At 39.4% G+C, this 21,040-nt stretch overlaps 1 protein-coding gene across 2 annotated transcripts in view; it reads left to right on the plus strand.

Annotated features, from left to right (window-relative positions):
• EDIL3 (EGF like repeats and discoidin domains 3) overlaps positions 1–16,142 on the plus strand; it is a 1,054,696-nt gene extending 1,038,554 nt beyond the window's left edge. For both annotated transcript variants that reach the window (XM_073678987.1, XM_073678994.1), the window contains one exon: positions 12,851–16,142. In XM_073678987.1, the coding sequence (XP_073535088.1) occupies positions 12,851–13,000 (150 nt within the window). In that variant the 3' untranslated portion in view covers positions 13,001–16,142. The remainder of the gene's footprint in view (positions 1–12,850) is intronic.
• Positions 16,143–21,040: the final 4,898 nt, after the last annotated feature.

A 21,040-nucleotide genomic window follows, 5' to 3' on the forward strand; every position in this document is an offset into this window, starting at 1 on the left:
TATGTCTTGATTATTTTTTATTGCAATTTTAAGGGAAGTGAGGTTACCAAAAAACATAAATTCTGGCGTTTCGATGTGTTTTTAACATGTAATATATGGTTTAATTAATTTCATTATTTTATAGCTTAGACATTTATGGACAAGGTGATATTAAATACTTTTTCTGGGGGTGATGGGTCATGGTTCAGGCACTCACTGGACCATAGCCATTTAAACCCTTCATTACATGGCAAATTGACATTTTTACATTTTCATTTTCTCCTCCCCTTCTTTCTACAGTGATAACTTTTTAATTTTTTCTGTCCACATAGAAATATTAAGGCTTGTTTTTTACGGGATGAGTTGTATTTTTGAATGACACCATTAATTTTGCCACATAGTGTACTGCAAAATGGGACAAAAAAATCTAATTAGGGAGAAATAAAAAAGGAAAACACCGTTCTGAAATAGTTTTTAGGGAATTGTTTTCTTATGATAAAAATGATATTGCAATATTATTCTGCTCATCAGTCAAATTACAGTGATACCAAGATGTCCAGTTTTTTATTATTTTAGTGCTGAAAAAAAATCAGAAGCCTGCAAAAAAAATTTTTTGGGGTGTTTGTTGCCATTTTCCGACACCCGTAACAATTTCATTTTTTTGTCTATAGAGCTGTGCAATGGCTTATTTTGGGGGGAAAGATTACGTTTTTATTTATATCATTTTAGGATAGATATGACTTTTTGATCGCTTGTTAAAGCATTTTTTGTGGTTATTGCAGCGACCAAAAAAACGTAATTTTGGCGTTCAAATTTTTTTCTCTACAGTGTTTACAAATCGGGTTAATTATTTTTATATTTTGATAGATCTGACTTTTAGGAACCTGGCGATGCCACGTAAATACCATATATTTTTTTATTTTTTATTATCTTTATTTTTAATGGAGGAAAAGGGAGGTGATTTGAACTATGTTTTTTTTATTTTTTGTCATATTTATTAAAACATTTATTTTACTTTTCACTGCTCTTAATAGTCCCATTAAGGAATTTGAAGCTGCGATTGTCTGATCTCTTGTGCTATATACTGCAATGTCCCAGCATTGCTGCATATAGTGAAAATCATAGTGTAATGCACACGCCCGGGCTGAGCGGCGTGTGCGTGTATATGTAGTGATTCCACTGGACCGTGCCGGAGAGTGAATGCCTGGAAGGGCGTAACTAAGTATTCACCCGATCCGACCAGGGTCGCACGACGGCATACGACGCCAGTGCACCAAGGAGGAACCGAGCAGAGGGACCAGGTGCTACTCCAGGACAGACCCCGGACACGGCTGTTGATCCACACCGGGGAATACAGGAACAGACAGGTTAGGCTGGCACACAGACTGGTGGGTATAGGCAGGTACGACTGGTATGCAGGCAAGCGGGTATGCAGGCAGGGGGGTACAGGCAAGCACGGCTAGAGTGCAGACAGGGAGGCACTAGCAGGTTGGAACACAGGCGGGATAGGACCCAGTACACACTGGGACTCAGGAACAGGACCACATATGTGGCAGACAAACACAGCAGAGTGAGGCCGCCCAGAGTGGTGAGTGAGAGCAGGGCAAGATGAGACCGCCTAGAGCGGTGAGCGAGAGAAGAGCAGGACGAGGCTGCCTGGAGCGGTGAGCAAGAGTAGAGCAGGACGAGGCCGCCTGGAGCGGTGAGCAAGAGTAGAGCAGAACGAGGCTGCCTGGAGCGGTGAGCAAGAGTAGAGCAGGATGAGGCCGCCTGGTGCGGTGAACAAGAGTAGAGCAGGACGAGGCCGCCTGGAGCGGTGAGCAAGAGTAGAGCAGGACGAGGCCGCCTGGAGCGGTGACCAAGAGTAGAGCAGGACGAGGCCGCCTGGAGCGGTGAGCAAGAGTAGAGCAGGACGAGGCCACCTGGAGTGGTGAGCAAGAGTAGAGCAGGACGAGGCCGCCTGGAGCGGTGAGCAAAGGGTCAAAGCAGAGCGAGACTGCCGGAGCAGCGAGCAAAGGGTCAGAGCAGGGCGAGACTGCCGGAGCAGCGAGCAAAGGGTCAGAGGAGAGCAAGACTGCCGGAACAGCGAGCAAAAGATCAGAGCAGGGCGAGACTGCCGGAGCAGCGAGCAAAGGGTCAGAGCAGAGCTAGACTGCTGGATCAGTGAGCAAAGGGTCAGAGCGGGGCGAGAACCGCAGGAGTGGAGAGCGAGGCAGGACAGAGGGGACAGGGCTCTGTTCACACAGAACAGACAGGAAGGGAAGGGCAGAACCAGATACCCACAGGGTACTTGCAGTGAAGTAGCGAGTGGACCACAAACTCACAAACGGAAGTACAGTGACAACGAACAGGAGTTAGGTACGAGTTCAGACTCTGCAGAAAAAGGAAAGGTACGGACCTAGAGAAAAACAGGAAACAGGCTAGAAGAGTATACAGACAAGAACAGACACAGTAGCAAGATACTGGAGCGGGTCTAGGTATGCAGCCCCTAGAAGGCGGAAGGAACAGGCTAGGAGCGTGTTCAGACAGGACAGACAAGATACAGGAGCGGGTCTAGGTATGCGGCCCCTAGAAGGCAGAATGAACAGGCAAGGAGCGAGTTCAGACAGGGCTGGAAATACATCCTTCAGGAAAGGCAGGCAAGCAAACACAGAAAGGGACCTGGCACATTCAGAGTGAAAGAGCACACTGAATGAAACACAATGCTCAGGCAGGGTTTCTTGGGAGGAGCTGGGTTAAATACCAGGTGACAGACAGCAATAGGCTGAGGATGCACAAGGGGTGTGTCTGCAGCAGGTACCAGAAACAGGAAGTGATCGGACGCCGTCCTTAAGCAGCAGAAACAGAGGCAAGCAGACAGCATGGAGGGAAGCCAGGCTAGCAGTCTGGACTGGAGATCAAGTGCGCACTCTTGCACAGTGGGAGATGGACCACTATGCAAGGACGCCACCAGGTATGTTACACATAGTCCCTTTTGGAGCACGGCCACATGTTGAGCTTCAAAGGAGCTTCATAATGACAAATATGGACGTCTTTACCAGACACCCTTCTGTCATAGCAACCCCTCATTGATCCATGATTATGTCACAGGAGTGCCGATCTGCGCATGGAATGATGCGACCCCCCTTGCGGCGCATGTTAAATGCCGCTTTCAGATACAGCCATCACCTGCCGATTATGGGGCAGGCTAACACATTGAGCCTGCTGCTCCATACACCCGCTTCCAACTTGAGCCGTACATGTATGGTGCATGTCAATAAAGGGTTAAATACTCCTGTCAGAGATTGACAGTGGCATTTAAATGGTAAGAGGGGTATTCTTAAGTTTTCTCCTGAGCAGTTCAGAGCAATATACTTTCCTTAGTTTCCTTACTTCCTTGTTTTTGACAGGGCAGGTTCTCCTCATTGAGTTACTGCTCTATTGAATAGAACTATAGTATTAGTAGAACTATAAAGCCCAGTACAAGATCTGGTGTAACTTATTAATTTGTAAGAAGAAAAGGCACTAAATAATAGAAGAGCACACCTCAAATATAGAATAATATAGAAAAAAATGTATTGAACCAAACATGATAAAAACATTTTAAAAAGAGCCATCAATTGGCCTGCAGACTGCCCACCGCATGACAAATATCAATAATCAAACAATAATATGTACCCCCAAATGCATACGGGTATGATGCAGAATAGGGAATTATATTCAAATAGTATAACAATACATAGTATAAAGAATCCCCAATATACTTAAAAAATACATAAGTAGATGGATATCATGTAAAGTATCACATATGCAAAACAGTAAGCTAATGTCAATATAAATATATGAAGATACATTTCATAGTTGAAAATAACATCAGTATAGATAGGTGAAACCACATCACATTATATATACCAGCCTCAATAGGAAAACCTTCATAATAAAAGGTACTATAGGACCATAAGTTAGATGTAATCCAGAATGGGAAATAACCCAAACCACTGAAAGAATAGAAGGACCCAATAATAGGATCTAAGGGATCCAGAAGTAATGGTAGTTGTGTCCCACAAAAGGATATATGAAGCAGGCGTCCTGTCAGGACCCTAAGTGGTTACCTAAACACCAGCTAGTCTGAGGGTAGATGGTGCCTGAATGGCGTCAGGCAGAGGACAGGAGAAAGCCCCAAGCATATCGCCGTGTCCCATACGGCTTCATCAGGGGAATGATATGCACACATTTTTGGTCCATTATATATCCTGTTTAAGGTAATTGGAATTACCGATGGCAGCGAGTCTCGGTCCCGCCGACGTGAAACGGAAGTCATGTGACCAGAAGTGACGTTACCAGAAGTGACGTAGGGGGCACTGCGTCAGCAGGTAACGCCCCCAATGGTTAGAAGGACGCAAGATCTATAGTCATGCCTCCAAGAGGCCGTTGCTAAGGTGACTGTACACAATGTAATACATGTAAATAATTAGTCTATGCCTAACAGTCCAGAAAATGCGCACATAAAAACTGAAGGGTGCACATACGTTACAGCCGCACATGAAGCAAATTGTGGAGATGTACACATCATATGTTTAAACTTCTTAGATATCCAGACTGTCGCGGTTGGCTACATGGTGCGAGGGACAGAGGCCCTCACTACATGTTGTCCAAGTCGACAGAGTGGATACATTTTCCTATAAAGGTGGAGGCAAGGATGTACACATCCTGCAGCATCCATCATATGTTGCAACATATAAGTACCAAGCCACAAAATCCGGAGACAGCAGGTGTTATAACACACTAATCACTGGTCACACAATCCTGGTACTATACCAGGTAAAAAGAGTGTAAGACAGGAGCTAGGCACCTCAATCCTATATCACTATAAGGGAAAAAAGGTTCAAAGAAATGGAACAATGATCATAATTTCATCACAAATACACAGGATAGATCCCAACCCATAGAATTCATACATAGAAGAGGGGAGGAGGCAGGCACATGCATCTCAGGAACATATAATCTATGAAACCCTCCATATTTTCACTGCAAATTTCTGTCCAAGATATCTTATAGTCCTTCTGATATATCGCCAAGTCAATGGATGCCGTACAGAAGTGAGGCTCTCTAGAACAGTACAGTTCTTATTTGATCAAGTCATAAGAAGAGAAGGACAAATCAAAATATATTGAATATATTGAGTTGTGGATGTAACAATTTCCATAGAACTGATCCAAAAGAGTTGTCCTGGTGGCTTTGATGGTAAGCGCAAAGTATAATTCCTCAGAGTCCTCGTCAGATAATATATGCTGCCTCCAAGAAATCCCTTACGGAAATAAAAATTAGAAGGAGTTAGATAACCTGTTATAACCTATAACACATTAAATGGTTTGTTCTAGAGCATGTACATTGTTGTCACTGTATTTCCACAGAGAGATAAAATGGCATTTGAACAAGTGCGCAGCTATAGACTGTGAGAGCCATGATTAGGAGAGCTGCTGTGAAAAGTGCAGGGCTGGTAATTTACTGTATACCTACAGAAGATGAGGGGGAGGGAAGTGAGCAGCTAACTGATGTATAGAAATCAATAGGCTGGAGAGAGATAATTGGGATGATGAAAGTTAACTGCTCTCCTGGAATGTAACTACTGTACACTCTTGGCCAGGGTCTGGAGACTGGTCTCCAAGGCTACAAGAAAACCAGCTATACACTATGAAAGATAAAAGCTGTCATTGCAGGAAAATAACAGCAGATAGAAAAGCAAGTCAATTTCAAACGTGCTTATTCTCATGCTTTATGACTAATTTAAGCAAATTAAGAACTTAAAGCGCACCTGTCAGCAGGATTGTGCTTAGTAAACCACATACACTGTCATGTAAAATGATACCTTTGTTGATGAAATCCGTCCAGTGATTTTTTTATCATCTTTATTTTAATTTCTCACATAATGATATTGCTCATGCTTTGGGGCGGGCCTTTGGGGAAGGACTGTAACTGGTGCTCTGCTTATGTATTCATATTTATGCCTTCTGACAGGTCACTATGCTTTCAGTGACCTGCCTACTATTTTAAATACTGCCTGTGCAATTTGTGTGCCACACATGAAATTTACATTTACCAAAATGGCCCCCACTGCCTGAGCATGCGTAGTAGCATCTCTCGGCTGCCGAGAGATGCTACTGCGCACACGCGGGTGCCATTTTGCTGGAGGAAAAATAAATTTTCCTGCAGCAATATAGCCCCTGCCACCCCCTTTTGCACAGTAGCATTTCTCGGTTGCCGAGAGATGCTACTTCACATGTGCGGCACACGGTGACATATTTCTGCAGGCAAATTTGTTTTCCTCCAGCAAAATGGCGCCCGCGCGTGCGCAGTAGCATCTCTCCACAACGAGAGATAATACTGCGCATGCGTATGCGGTGGGGGCCATTTTGGTAAATGTAAATTTCATGTGTGGCAGACAAATTACACAGGCAGTACTTAAAATAGTAGGCAGGTCACTGAAAGCACAGTGACCTGTCAGAAGGCAGAAAAATGAATACATAAGCAGAGCACCAGTTACAGCCCCTCCCCAAAGGCCCGCTCCGAAGCACGAGCATCTCATTATGTCAGAAATTAAAATAAAGATTATAACAGAACCACTGGGCGGATTTCATCAACAAAGATATCATTTTACTCAGTGTAATGGCGCTCACATGACAGTGTATTTGGTTTACTAAGCACAATCCTGCTGACAGGTGCACTTTAAGAATACCTCTTTATATAGCAACAATCTGAGAACGTTCTGGTCACTTTTACAGGCAGATACTGGCAGTACAACATAGTCTACATCGTCTGGACATGGTGCTGATTCAGTTCATATCCCAGCAGAAGCACCCCTTGTGCCCTTTAGACATATATATATGTTTTATAGTTGTGAGAGGATTAAGTGATTTAATATCTTATCAATAAACCATTACATAATAAGAAATACTCCTTTGAGTCTTTGGAACACTACTTTGAAAAGACAACAGACAAAAGGTTCCTAGTGAAAAAAAGCAAATCTGAAGTGATTTTGTTTTCATTGACTTCACTCATTGAGGCTTCCAAAAGAAATCAAGTAACCAACTCAATGTCGTATATTAAGTAAGAGCTAGTGTATCTCTTAAATGTCTGGCATGGCTATTAGTGTTGAGCCACCGCCGTAGTGTTCGGGTTCGGTTCGTCGAACATCGGGATATTCGTGGAACTGTTCGTCGAACACCGTTAAAACCAATGGCAGGCAAACAAAAACACATAGAAACACATAGAAAACACCTTCAAAGGTGTCCAAAAGCTGACAAACTGCTCTGAAGACACTCTCTTTAAAAAAGCCGGCCGGCAATTCAGCAGCGGCATACACCGGTACTCGACAATTTAGTCAAGAAGGAATAGAGCATTACACATAGATTAGATAGATAGAAACATGTCAGTCACATATATAAGAAGTACAGTGACAGTGTTGCTTACTGTACTTGTCATTTAGTGTTAAAGGATTTATTAAAAAAAATAATAGTGTTTTCATGCACCGTCTCTTTAAAAAAGCCGGCCGGCAATTCAGCATCGGTACCCGACAATTTATAACAGAAAGAATAGAGCATCACACATAGATTAGATAGATAGAAACATGTCAGTCACATATATAAGAAGTACAGCGATAGTGTTGATTACTGTACTTGTCATTTAGTGTTAAAATAAAAGATTTATTAAAAAAAAAATTGGCGTGGGGTTCCCCGTAATTTTAGTCCCTAGCGGAGGTTAAGCAGATGGCTGGGGCAGATGTTTGAAGCCTGAGAAGAGGGTAATACCCACGGCGCTTCACAGGCTTCTAATATCAGCCCCCAGCTGAATACCTAGCCTTTACTAACTATTAAAATGGGAGACCCCCAAAAAAATGATGTGGGGTCCCCCCTATTTTAATAGCTAGAAAAGGCTAGGCAGACAGCTGGGGGCTGATATTGATAGCCCAGGAAGGGTGCTATGAATATTGGCCCCCTCCCAGGCTAGAAACACCAGCCGTCAGCCGCCCCAGAAATGGCACATCCATAGGATGCGCCAATCCTGGCACTTAGCTTCGCTCTTCCCACTGCCCTGTAGCGGTGGCAGTGGGGTAATAGGGCTGGGGTTGATGTCAGCTTATAATGCCAGCTGACATCAAGCCTAGGTTAGTAATGGAGAGGCGTCTATAAGACACCCTCATTACTAACCCCATAGTCAAAGTTAAAAAAAAACACAAACACCCAGAATAAAGTCCTTTAATTGAAATAAACACACAATTCTTTATTGTTCTAAATTAAACCATACTTACCGTCACGCCCATTCCAGCTGTAGCCAATGTCTTCTGCAATAAAAGTAAAATAATAAAGCAACATCATCCTTACCTTTCCATGGTTCCCACGACAGCTTCAGCTCTGCTACATTCACATGACAGGCTGGACCGCAGCAGAACGCTGCCATCCAGCTTGCCATGCGGCAGACACTGAGAAGTGCCCGCATGCTTGCGCTCCTCAGTGTCTCGGTGTGATGGCATAAAGATGAGCCGAGGTCATGTCTAATGAACTCAGCTCACCTCATGTCCTTTAACACTAAATGACAAGTACAGTAACCAACACTGTCACTGTACTTCTTATATATGTGACTGACATGTTTCTATCTATCTAATCTATGTGTGATACTCTATTATTTCTGTTCTAAATTGTCGGGTACCGGTGTACGCCGCTGCTGAATTGCCGGCTTTTCATGTTTCACTGTGAGCACTGTTCCCATCGATTTGGGCAACCATTGTAATGCCACAACCACCATGGCTGTGGCATTACAGTGAGTGGCAGACAATCCCTGCATGATTGGTGCTCTAAATAGCGCCAGACATGTAGGACACGCTTTTGGTGCATGAACAGTTTGCAAATTGTTCGCGTTCGTCGAACGACTCGAACACCACCCAAAACAGCTCGAATTTGAGATTGGCAAACAGTTCTAGTCGAACACCGCTCATCTCTAATGGCTATATATAATTGTCACTTAGATGGATTAATGCCATGTAGTCGCGTGTGTTTTGTTACCATATGGTCTTTGAGAATACATTATACATCCTTTGAGAAATATTAACTTCCCAGATCCATCAGTGTGTTTTAAGCCAGCTGCTATCTAACTTATGATTGCCTTGAAGATAGAGTTCAGAACAACAACTGTTTCCTACTGGGCATTCTATCCTTCACAGTTATGTTTAAAGTGTTGTTTTGGTGGTTTTTTTTCAAGAAATTCAGATTTACTTACAAATAAGCAAGATACCATTAAGGAAGAACATAACATTTGCATTTCAAGACACTACACTGCGCTCTGCAAATCCCTGTTGCCTGGAAAGTGCAGCCTAGATTTAATGTAGTTGTTTTAAAATAATTTCAATAAAGATTAGTAAAGTAAATGGTGGCAATAAGGATTTTTTAGATCAGATATAGGGCCCAATTCATTAAGGCGTTGTACATGTTAGTCTTAATAAAGAGATGTGGTGGCATACGATGAAAAAACATTATTATCCTGCAGATACGGGGTTAATGTTCAGGTTTCTGGCATAAAATACTTTGAAAAGTTGCTAAATATTTGCCCAAAGTGAAGTTGCTAAAAATTTTTGCGACATTTGGCATTTAACACCAGCCCCAGCCTGCTCCGCCAAAGTGGGCAAAGTATGGCTGCATGGAGGGTGGCAGTGCCCATCTGATAAATTCATCAAAAGTTACACCATTACTTACAAGGTGCACATAACTGAGAAGATACACCCAATTCATTAAGTGATGGGTGCTTCATAAAGGAGTTTTTCACTAAGACAAACCCTTATCAATTTGAATGTTTGCCCCTGTTAAAATAAAAATAGCTAGACTTATCTCCGGTGGAGGTGCTGTTCCAGTGGTGTCGGCACTCCCATTCCCAGGGCTCTTGTTAGGTTGTTGTCACGTGAGCCATGTGCCCAATCAGCTCTGGTGTCACTGTCCCCACCCTTGGACATATAAGTGATCAAGAGCAAGAGAGGGGCCACTTCCTCTTGATTACTTCTTCTTTGGTGCTGATTAAAAGCGTAAAGCGCAAATAGGATCTTATTCATGTTGGGTAAAATTGTACATGTGGTAGTCCTGAGGAAGGAGCCTGATCACTTTGAAATGCGTTGAAGAGACCACTTTGAATAATCCTATGGCTCGTTGATCATTTACCGGAATTTCTGCTGCTCAGAGAAAACCCACTATCCCAATACAACAGCTGCACCTCTTTGACTGAAATCCCCAGGCTGCCGGGAGGAATAAAGTTCATTATCTCCAGGCAGCCAAGCTTTCAGTGCAGTGGCCGCAAGGCTTCAGAACACTATTAACCCACAGATTAACACCATATCTGCAGATTAATAGCGTTTTTTCATATAACAGGTTCCCTTTAAAAAGCACCCATCACTTAATGAATTGGTTGCATCTTCTTAGTTGGGTGCACCTCATAAATAATGGTGTAATTTTTGATGTATTCATTGGGCGGACATTGTCACGCCACATGCTGACATGATTTGTCCGCTTTGGTGGAGAAGCCTGGGACTAGTGTGAAAAGACCAAATGTCGCAAAATTTTTGAGCAACTTATTTTGTGCAAACATTTTGCAACTTTTCAAACTGTTTTATGCCAGAAATCTAGCATAAACACATTGATGAATTGGCTTCATAGTGTTTAGAAAAACTTGTTGGCAAGTGTTCTAAAACCTTGAAGTACCGCCACAGGAAACATTAGGCACTAAGCTGATGATTTGCATCTAGTTCCTGAACTGAACAAATGTTGGGAGATTTCTGAAAGGAGTATCCATTATAATAACTAATTATTCCCTAAGAGAATAATTTTAAATGGGTTTTTATAATAGGACAATCTCTTAAAGTTTATATATTCAAAATTCAGGGGTTACAAGATCAGAAAACTCATGAAAAAATAAATGCTCAGATGCAGGGTGGTTCCGCTATAAATTGGTTCCTGGACAGCGATTGTAAGTTTAAAGCATTGTTGCTTGAGACCATAACTTCATAGAAAAATGATATATGCTTCTGAAACCCAAAAATGTCAACTCAAAATAAGAAAAATTAATGGTTAAAGAAAACTAATCACAGAAATAATACAAAATATACAAGTCCTAAGTCAAAAAGAGGGGATAAAGCTGCAAATAATTTTCTACGCTGAGGACGTGAGTTTCTTGTGGGTCCAGTTGAGTATACACAAGGCACCAGCTTATACAAATCTGTCCTTACATGGTGCCAAAGAAGCAGCTCCTCCGGACATAGATCAGTATAGGACATGTAATACTGCTGTCTACTTCAGAGAGGCGCTATTACTACACAACCACTTCACTAACACAGATGCTTTCTTAGTGAAATACCAATGCTGATTGAGTGAAGATTCCAGTCTTAATATCTGTGACTTTGTACAGTATACAGTATGTGATTTCACCCTACCGTGGCCCAGGAATGAACACTATACTGGATGTTGAAAATCTTCTATCCTAAGGCCATTATAACCCAAAGAACAACTGTATTCCAAAAATCAGGACAAACAAATCAATTCAATGTGTAAGACCTATGGCATAATTGTACAATTTAATGTCAAAAGCCTTTTCCCCGTGTGATTATACCTGATTCTTGAATGACTAAACATAAAGGAAATGCTCCAGCTTTTATTTGCTGTGTCTATAATACTGTTTAGACTATTATTAACCCCTTCTCGTGCCTAATATTTTGGCACAAATTTCACATTATTTTGGGAAACCTGTAAATATGATTATTCTGCAGATGAATAGCATTAAAAATATATTAGACTGCTCCAGTGGCTTCAGGAAGAAAATTGACTTATATCTTCCCTTTAACCACTGGCTTGCAGTCAATCTGGCAGTGCAGTCACTGCTCATTATTCTATTAGTTTGGCTGCCATCACTCAGTGTGTGTATGCAGAGCAGGCTGTCAATCATAGAGTCAGGGAGTATGTATAGTGATATTTTTTTTTCTGTCATTGCTTCTCCAGTAAAGCAGCATATTTTTTTTTAATGCCAAGAGATCAGCTTTTGGCTGTAGAAAAAATGCAACTGCGTGTGAATATAGCCTTACATGACTTTCATGCTCTTTACCTGCAGATTATTTGCAGGTAAAATGCATTTCTGGACATGACAGGTTCCATTAATAAGGGTAGGTGAATACAATATTGCCAGATACCATTAGCAGCAGCTTACTTTTAGGGAGAGTAAATCCTTATTTACTTGGACAAAGGCCTAAATAAACTATGACTGATCCCTTTCAGGGTTATTTTCATGTTAATTAATGTATGAAATTGCAAAATGTAGTAAAAATAAGGCCATTTTTTCAATTTTTCTGTTATCAAACATCCTCTTGGTGCTTAAGAAAGGAGGTATTTTTTAATTTAATGGTTTACTGATCATTGAAAAGCTTACTGGGCTTCACTGCAGTCTAGCTGCAGCAGCCCAACATGCAGGCAATACAGCAGGTAAGCGCTGCTGTTAAGCTGGATAGAACGTTAGAGCGCACTAGTAGTGCCTGCTCCCAGCCAGGTTCAGTGCAACTGCGCTGCTCCAATGTGGAGAGGCAAGATGGCTTCCTATAGCAGCATCGGAGAGTGCATAGTTTGGCCAGCAGTATGTCTATGCCTCTGGGTCAAACTGTCAATCAAACAGGATCGTACCTTCTCCAAGCAATAAAAAAGCAATTCACACTTGTAGAAGATGAGAAAACAAATTAAACACACGAGTTATTTGGCCAGTCCCAACAAAATCATTACGTTCATCTGTCCTTAGCCTATTTTGCAATATTATCTATTTTAACTCAACATATACAGTATCTTCAAATAATATATATATTTTTTATTATTCCCAGGTCTTTCAGGGAAATTTTGACAATGACACACACAGAAAGAACGTTATTGACCCACCGATCTATGCAAGATTTTTAAGGATCCTACCGTGGTCATGGTATGGCCGAATCACATTAAGAGCTGAGCTACTAGGTTGCACTGAAGAGGACTGACAGCTTTCATCATCTGACTATTCAACACAAAGAAATCATCATTTGAATATTTCAAAAACTGTGCAAAACCTAAAAGAATAAAAATGAATGGATTTTCATTTGAACAAGTGCTCACTTTTTGGTAGGCTGGTAACTGTTTTTTGCAAGGTAGTCTGTGCCTGCCCTTAAAATGATCCCACCAGTAAATATCGTTCAAATTCTGTCCCTTTGTATTGAAATGTTTTCATTTTCTTCTACGTTGTTCACACTGGTTGAAATACGTTAGGAAGAGAGGCAGCATCATTTTATTCATTTGTTACCTTTTGCGTGTCTATATTTTTTATGAACTGAAGAAAATGCAATTATAGGGATTTTTTGCCCCAGCTAAAGAGATCGCCAACAGAAATTTGTTTTCATATCAACTTTACACCTTTAAACCCGATGCTGCAGAGTAGCAATAAGATGTCTCTGGGATGACTGCATTATCCTAATTGCTTCCCTTGTGCCTATCGAAATATTAATATTTACATCTCAGATTTTAGAAATCCATTTGATTTACACCTGTGAAATTACAAACCTTCAATAACATATTTTCCTCTTAATTTCATTCCTATTATGCATGTTCTTGAGGCATGTTATTACTTGTGTTGAAAACATTTTCTTCCTCAATGACCTGAATACTAAATGTGTTGCAAAGACTGGGATTTTCTTTTCTACATGTCATAAGCGTAACAATACATCAATATCTCATTCCTTTTTAGTTTATTACATAGAATGCACTGACGTCCGAGAATATTATACTAGCAAATCTCTTCTGAATTTGCCCAAGGCATTTTATTTCTTTGCAAACTCTTTTTCTTTTTAAAGCATAAGAACAGTACTAAAAAGTTTTACATAGTAAGCAGAATTGCATATGCATACAGTATATATATATATTAATATACATAAATATATTTAGTTTAATCGGAATTATTTTAGGAGCATACAGTAGCATGGAGGGAGATAATAAAACTGATAGGCTTGTACACATAATCCATTTCATATGTCGATAGGCGTGTCTTCTAGTTTACAATTTGTTAAACATAGTCTTTCTACATAAGATCAAATGAAAAGCAAATGTATTGTATTGATGATCCAACCAGAATTCTTTTTCCAATTGTAGACCTACATATGTGTTTGTGTAGAAGAAAATATTGTTTTTCCGTTGGTAACACGAGTTGATAAAGAGTGTGATAATGTGGTGGTATCTGCTCAACTTGTTCTGGTTACTTCAGTTATTGACCAATTTAGGTTAGGTGTATACACCCTCATTTTCTGTTCTACTAGAAATAATTTACTATATGTTACTTCAGACCTAAAATTGATGCTATATTTACAATACAATTCCAAAAAGACATTACTTTGATCATGCCAGAAGTTAGGAAATACAGGTTGTAACAGCCTGATAGGGCTTCATAAGAAGATGCCAGTATTATAAATGGTGGTAGATGGGAGCCCTGCTGCAGTTTTTGCTAGAAGTTATGTCTCTGGAAGAGGCAGTTCTGAGTTATCAAGAAATAGGTATCCGGAGGAAGACTTACAGATCAGTAAAAATTAGTGAGTAGACAAATGAATAAATATAATAATATCAATAATAGTAATACTAAATATTCTAATAATAAAAGTAGATAGCTAAAAAATAATTCAGAGATAAGAGGCTTAGACCAATATTTCCATTCAGTATTGTCTTCTGGTTTCGCCAGACTGAGAAACGAGGGAATTTTAATATTTCTGAACTGATATCTTAAGCTTATCTATGACAACTATTGAGGTCAAGTGATCCACATTTTTACAATTTTAGTTTTAATTGTGCTACATATCTAAATCCACTAGATGTCAATGTCCTGTCTGTCTGTATAATGTCCTTCAAAAAATGTAAATTGTGTATGATGTTGTATTCAACCTTGGTGAACAATATTAAAGAGAAAGTCAAACTAAACAATGACCCTTGGTTGTAAATTAGTTACTGAAAAACACTGCCCACACTTTGCACTTTATGATATAATGTTTGTTCAGAATTATTGTGATTTTTTTTCCCCTTTGCATTTATTACACATGCTTTAGAATTGCGATGTTTAAGTAACGCGCTTACCATCATTTTCTCATTTCTTATTTATCACAGAAGGACCATGTGGTTATGCTTCTTTTCATTTTTTTTTACATTTCTATGTAAAAAAGAATCTGTCTACCCATTTAGTGTATCAGCCAAAATATGAACGCATCTATGCAGGAATGCCGAAGAGGGAAGTTTTCTTTTTTGTCTCATTGCTTAATTATTACAGTTATACTGTGAGATATTTCAAAGGTTAATTTTACTATTGGAGGTTTTTGTATATGAATTATTTAAACAAATTAATTAGGAAAAATATTTTTGGGAGATTTTCTTTTGCATTTTTAGAAAGCATCTGCTTATGTTCAATGTTATATTTACACAGGGCAAGGAAAATGCAAAAATAATAGTGCTTAAGAGATTCTATGGAATTAAGAAAATGTATGCTGTCTTCCAGGAACAGTGATATTATGGTCAATGGATTATGAGTGATATTGTATGTCAGCTACATTCATGTGAATCAATGATCAAGAATAGTATTGTTTCTGGAAGAAAACATCCATTTTATATTTTTTAGCATTAAACCACTTTTAATAGTGAAATGTTCTAAGGACCTTTTCAGAACGATAGGACAAAGTTTATCTAAAATGTCAGAGTATTATTTATTTAACTCTCCGTTTTGTTTTGCCTTTAGTCCCCAAATGATCTAAAATGTCAGAGAATTATTTATTTAACTCTCCATCTTGTTTTGCATTTAGTCCCCAAAATATGTTATAATCATTCACCCAAAGGGCTTGTTGCAAAACCTGGTTCTAGTTTTATGTTGACTTTCTCTTTTGATGCAATTAATTCAGCTTTGAAGACAAAAGGAAACTGTACAACATACAAAGAAAAAATTAAGTGATGGTTAGGGATCTTACTAAGTATAAAATATCAAACACAGTAACCTTTGCAACTTTTCAAACTGTGTAATACTGAAAATGTTTTTGTAAATATTAAAATCATGTAGGTTGATGTAAAATCAGTATGACATTGTCTAGTCTTCAAGCCTAAAATAAACTTTTAAAAAATGTAGGCCATTTTATATGGTTTCTGTGGTTTTATTGTTCATTCAACATAATCAAGTAAGGGGTAATAAACAGTTAAAGTGTTGTTCAGTCCTTGAATGAAAGAGTCTAGGACTACAACGAAGCAGTCAGCTTGTGATACAGAGGATTGTGTAATGTCATTTAATGTAATGATAGGGATGGGTTGAGTGAGATGGAGGAAAGATGGCGAGTTCAGTTTTGGCCGCATTGAGTTTTAGAAAGTGTGATTAGAACAAGGAAGGATTTTCTGATAGACACTGGGATTCTGGACAGCAGAGAGGTGATGTCTGGGCCAGAATAGTAGATTTGGATGTCATCAGCATACAGGTGGTACTGGAAGTCATGGGATTTTATGAATTATCCCAGGCTAAAGGTATAAAGGGTAAGAGTATGGGTCCCAGGACAGAACCTTGAGGGACACCACAGATAGAGGGCAAGAGGAGAAGTTATTATGGGAAGGGAAGATGCTAAATGTGCAGTTAGTAAGATAAGATGATATCCAGGAAAGAACAAGGGCAAGATTTGTGATCCCAAGGTAAATGAGTTTTTGTAGTAGAAATGAGTGGTCATCTTTCTCGAAGGCAGAGGATAGATCTAAGAGGATGAGTACAGAGCAATGTCAGTTAACTTTGGCAGTTAGTAGATGATTATCAACTTCGGTTAGTGCATTTTCAGTAGAGTGGTGGAGACAGAAGCCGGACTGTAGGTTGCCCTGACCCTTATGTTACTTCTCTTCCCCTCTCACGAGTCAAGCACAACTGATGGAGAATGACCATACACCTTTTTATTTTGTGCCAAAAATATATAGAATAATGCCAGTATTTCTATAGTATTAAATTAATACAGTGGTGCATATATGCTGTAACCATTATTCAGACATCTATACTAACAAAATGGATAAGCACTCAGCAATTAATGAATACATGAATTCCACTATTGCTATACATGTAAAAAAATATGAGGTACTTGGCTAACATTTCTTTTTATCAAAAAATGTATGAGCCATCAAATACTAGCTCCAGTAAAGCACCTCTCTATGTGTCTAACGTGGCCTCAAATCAATTGTAGAAGACAGGATCCAGGCATGACCCAAGGGGCGGCCTGCCTGAGAGGTGAGTCATTAGAGTGTAGGGTCCATCCAACAAGGTCTCTTTGTTGCTGGTGGATGACTTATACCCTTTTTGCTAAAAACATGTTACCTAAGTATGTCACAATATTTTCATTTATATCACGTGTGTAATTATTGTATTCATTAATTGCAATGTGCTGATGCATTTTATTAGTATATCTACTCTTTTGTACTATGTACATTTTTTGTAAATATTTATTTTCATTGAACCTATAAGAGTAGAAAGGCTGGTGGACTTTGAGGAGGATGCATCTTTATTCTTATATGGACATAGGATATTGCATCCATATATTACATTTCATATATCCACATCAACTTTTGATTTAGAAAAATAAATCTAAATAATGACAGGTTAAATTTGCATATTTTTATGTAGTGAACAGTGAACACAGGCAAATTGATAAAACCTAGTGACATTTTTGCGGCACTTAATGATCAGTCAAGCTGGCATTCTAATAGCAATTTAATATGCCCATAAAATGGCTAACTGCTCTCAGAATAGCTATGGACCTTTAATAAAAACTTAAAACCCAAAAGTATGTACAAAGGAAGATTTTCTGCCTACATAGATACGCACTTGTTAATTCTATACTAAAAGTTTGACAAAGTTGTAATTACAAGGTGTTAATATCTCCTGAAACCTACAGTACATGAATCACAGAATGACTCATAAGAAAAGGAAAGAAATAGACTACAAGTTATTTTACAATATATGCAATAATCAGGAACTTTGAGATTCAAAGCATATAATCCAATCACTTTATATAAGTAATATACAGCATACAGTATATTGGTATGTATTGGTGGTAATAAATGATATCAACAAAAGTAATTGGACATATCTCATTGAATTCAGGATGTCAATTTAGTTCCATTTGCACTGATATATAAAATCCAGGCTCAAGCAATGCAGTCTGACTTTATAAAAATTTGCCATGGGCGATGGAAGTATCCTGTGTTGCTGGAAAAATGACAAACCACGATGGAATATGGAATGTTGGTTTATTGTCAATCCACTTCAGAGTCACTCCGACTCCTTCTTCAGGACGTCCACAAATGAAGGATACTACTTACTACTTGGATGAGACCCTATTTCCATTTTGCATTTTTATCTAGTCTGACTTTATAAGCATTTGTCTAAGAATGGCTTGTTCTAACGTGTTTACTAAATTGGAAACGGTACCATAATAGGACACTATGGTGGCATCAAGATATTTCGTGAAATTTCTAGTGAAATTTCTAGTAATGTCCCCCATCTTGGTCCCCATCTTGTAGTAATGTGCCCATCCTGGTCCCCATCTTGTAGTAATGTGCCCATCCTGGTTCCCATCTTGTAGTAATGTGCCCATCTTGGTCCCCATCTTGTTGTAATGTGCTCATCCTGGTCCCCATCTTGTAGTAATGTGCCCATCCTGGTCCATATATTGCAGTAATGTGCCCATGCTGGTCCCCATCTTGTAGTAATGTGCCCATCTTGGTCCCCATCTTGTAGTAATGTTCCAATCCTGGTCCCCATCTTGTAGTAATGTGCCCATCTTGGTCCCCATCTTGTAGTAATGTTCCTATCCTGGTCCCCATCTTGTAGTAATGTGCCCAACCTGGTCCCCATATTGAAGTAATGTGTCCATCTTGGTCCCCATCTTGTAGTAATGGTCCATGCTGGTCCCTAACTTGTAGAACATTCAGTTGTAAAGAATCACTGACTTCTGAGTGCCTCAGGACCATGCTACAATCATTACGGGGGCTCCAGGGCTGCATTAATCAGCCTCAGGGGCCGCATGCGGCCCTCAGTCCGTGTATTTGAGACACCTACTCTACATCATTATCTTTAACGTATATAGTTTGAGTGTTATATACTGTACACCCACAGTATATATATATATACATATATATATATATATATATATATATATATATATATATATATATATGCATTTATATGAAAAAGTTTGGGCACCCCTATTAATCTTAAGCTTAATGTTTTATAAAAATTGGTGTTTTTGCAACAGCTATTTCAGTTTGATATATGTAATAACTGTTCGACACAGTAATGTTTCTGCCTTGAAATGATGTTTATTGTCCTAACAGAAAATGTGCAATCTGCATTCAAGCAAAATTTGACAGGTGCATAAGTATGGGCACCTCACCAGAAAAGTGACATTAATATTTAGCAGATCCTCCTTTTGCAAAAATAACAGCCTCTAGTCGCTTCCTCTAGCTTTAAATGAGCTCCTGGATCCTGGATGAAGGTATTTTTGACCATTCCTCTTTACAAAACAATTCCAGTTCAGTAAAGTTTGATGGTCACCGAGCATGGACAGCCCTCTTCAAATGATCCCACAGATGTTCAATGATATTCAGGTCTGGGGACTGGGATGGCCACTCCAGAACATTGTAATTGTTCCTCTGCATGAATGCCTGAGTAGATTTGGAGTGGTGTTTTGGATCATTGTCTTGCTGAAAGATCCATCCCCTTCGTAATTTCAACTTTATCACTGATTCTTGAACATTATTGTCAAGAATCTGCTGATACTGAGTGGAATCCATGTGTTCCTCAACTTTAACAAGATTCCCGGTGCTGGCATTGGCCACACAGCCCCAAAGCATGATGGAACCTCCACCAAATTTTACTGTGGGTAGCAAGTGTTTTTCTTGGAATGCTGTGTTTTTTTGCCGCCATGCATAACGCCTTTTTGTATGACCAAACAACTCAATCTTGGTTTCATCAGTCCACAGGACCTTCTTCCAAAAAGAAATTGGCTTCTCCAAATGTGCTTTTGCACACCTCAGCCGACTCTGTTTGTGTCGTGCTGGCAGAAATGGCTTCTTTCGCATCACTCTCCCATACAGCTTCTCCTTGTGCAAAGTGCGTTGTATAGTTGACCGATGAACAGTGACACCATCTGCAGCAAGTTGATGCTGCAGCTCTCTGGAGGTGGTCTGAGGATTGTCCTTGACTGATCTCACCATTCTTCTTCTCTGCCTTTCTGATGTTTTTCTTGGCCTGCCACTTCTGGCCTTAACAAGAACTGTCCCTGTGTTCTTCCATTTCCTTACTATGTTCCTCACAGTGGAAACTGACAGGTTAAATCTCTGAGACAGTTTTATGTATCCTTCCCCTGAACAACTATGTAGAATAATCTTTGTTTTCAGATCATTTGACAGTTGTTTTGAGGAGCCCATGATGCCACTCTTCAGAGGAGATTCAAACAGGAGAACAACTTGCAAGTGGCCACTTTAAGTAGCTTTTCTCATGATTGCATACACCTGGCTATGAAGTTCAAAGCTCAATGAGGTTACAAATCCAAAAAAAGTGCTTTAGTACGTCAGTAAAAAGTAGGTAGGAGTATTTAAAACAAGAAAATGATAAGGGTGCCCATACTTATGCACCTGTCAAATTTAGTTTGAATGCAGATTGCAGATTTTCTGTTAGTACAATAAACCTCATTTCAAGGCAGAAACATTACTGTGTCCTTCTGTTATTACATATATCAAACTGAAATAGCTGTTGCAAAAACACCAATTTTTATAAAACATTAAGCTTAAGATAAATAGGGGTGCCCAAACTTTTTCATATAACTATATATATATGTATATATATGCCTCATTTCAAGGCAGAAACATTACTGTGTCCTGCTGTTATTACATATATCAAACTGAAATAGCTGTTGCAAAAACACCAATTTTTATAAAACATAAAGCTTAAGATAAATAGGGGTGCCCAAACTTTTTCATATAACTGTATATATATATAT

This window comes from Phyllobates terribilis, unplaced genomic scaffold (assembly GCF_046119375.1).
Source record: "Phyllobates terribilis strain yellow unplaced genomic scaffold, ASM4611937v1 Scaffold_1__5_contigs__length_1240528914, whole genome shotgun sequence".
In the NCBI taxonomy this organism is placed as follows: Eukaryota; Metazoa; Chordata; class Amphibia; order Anura; family Dendrobatidae; genus Phyllobates; species Phyllobates terribilis.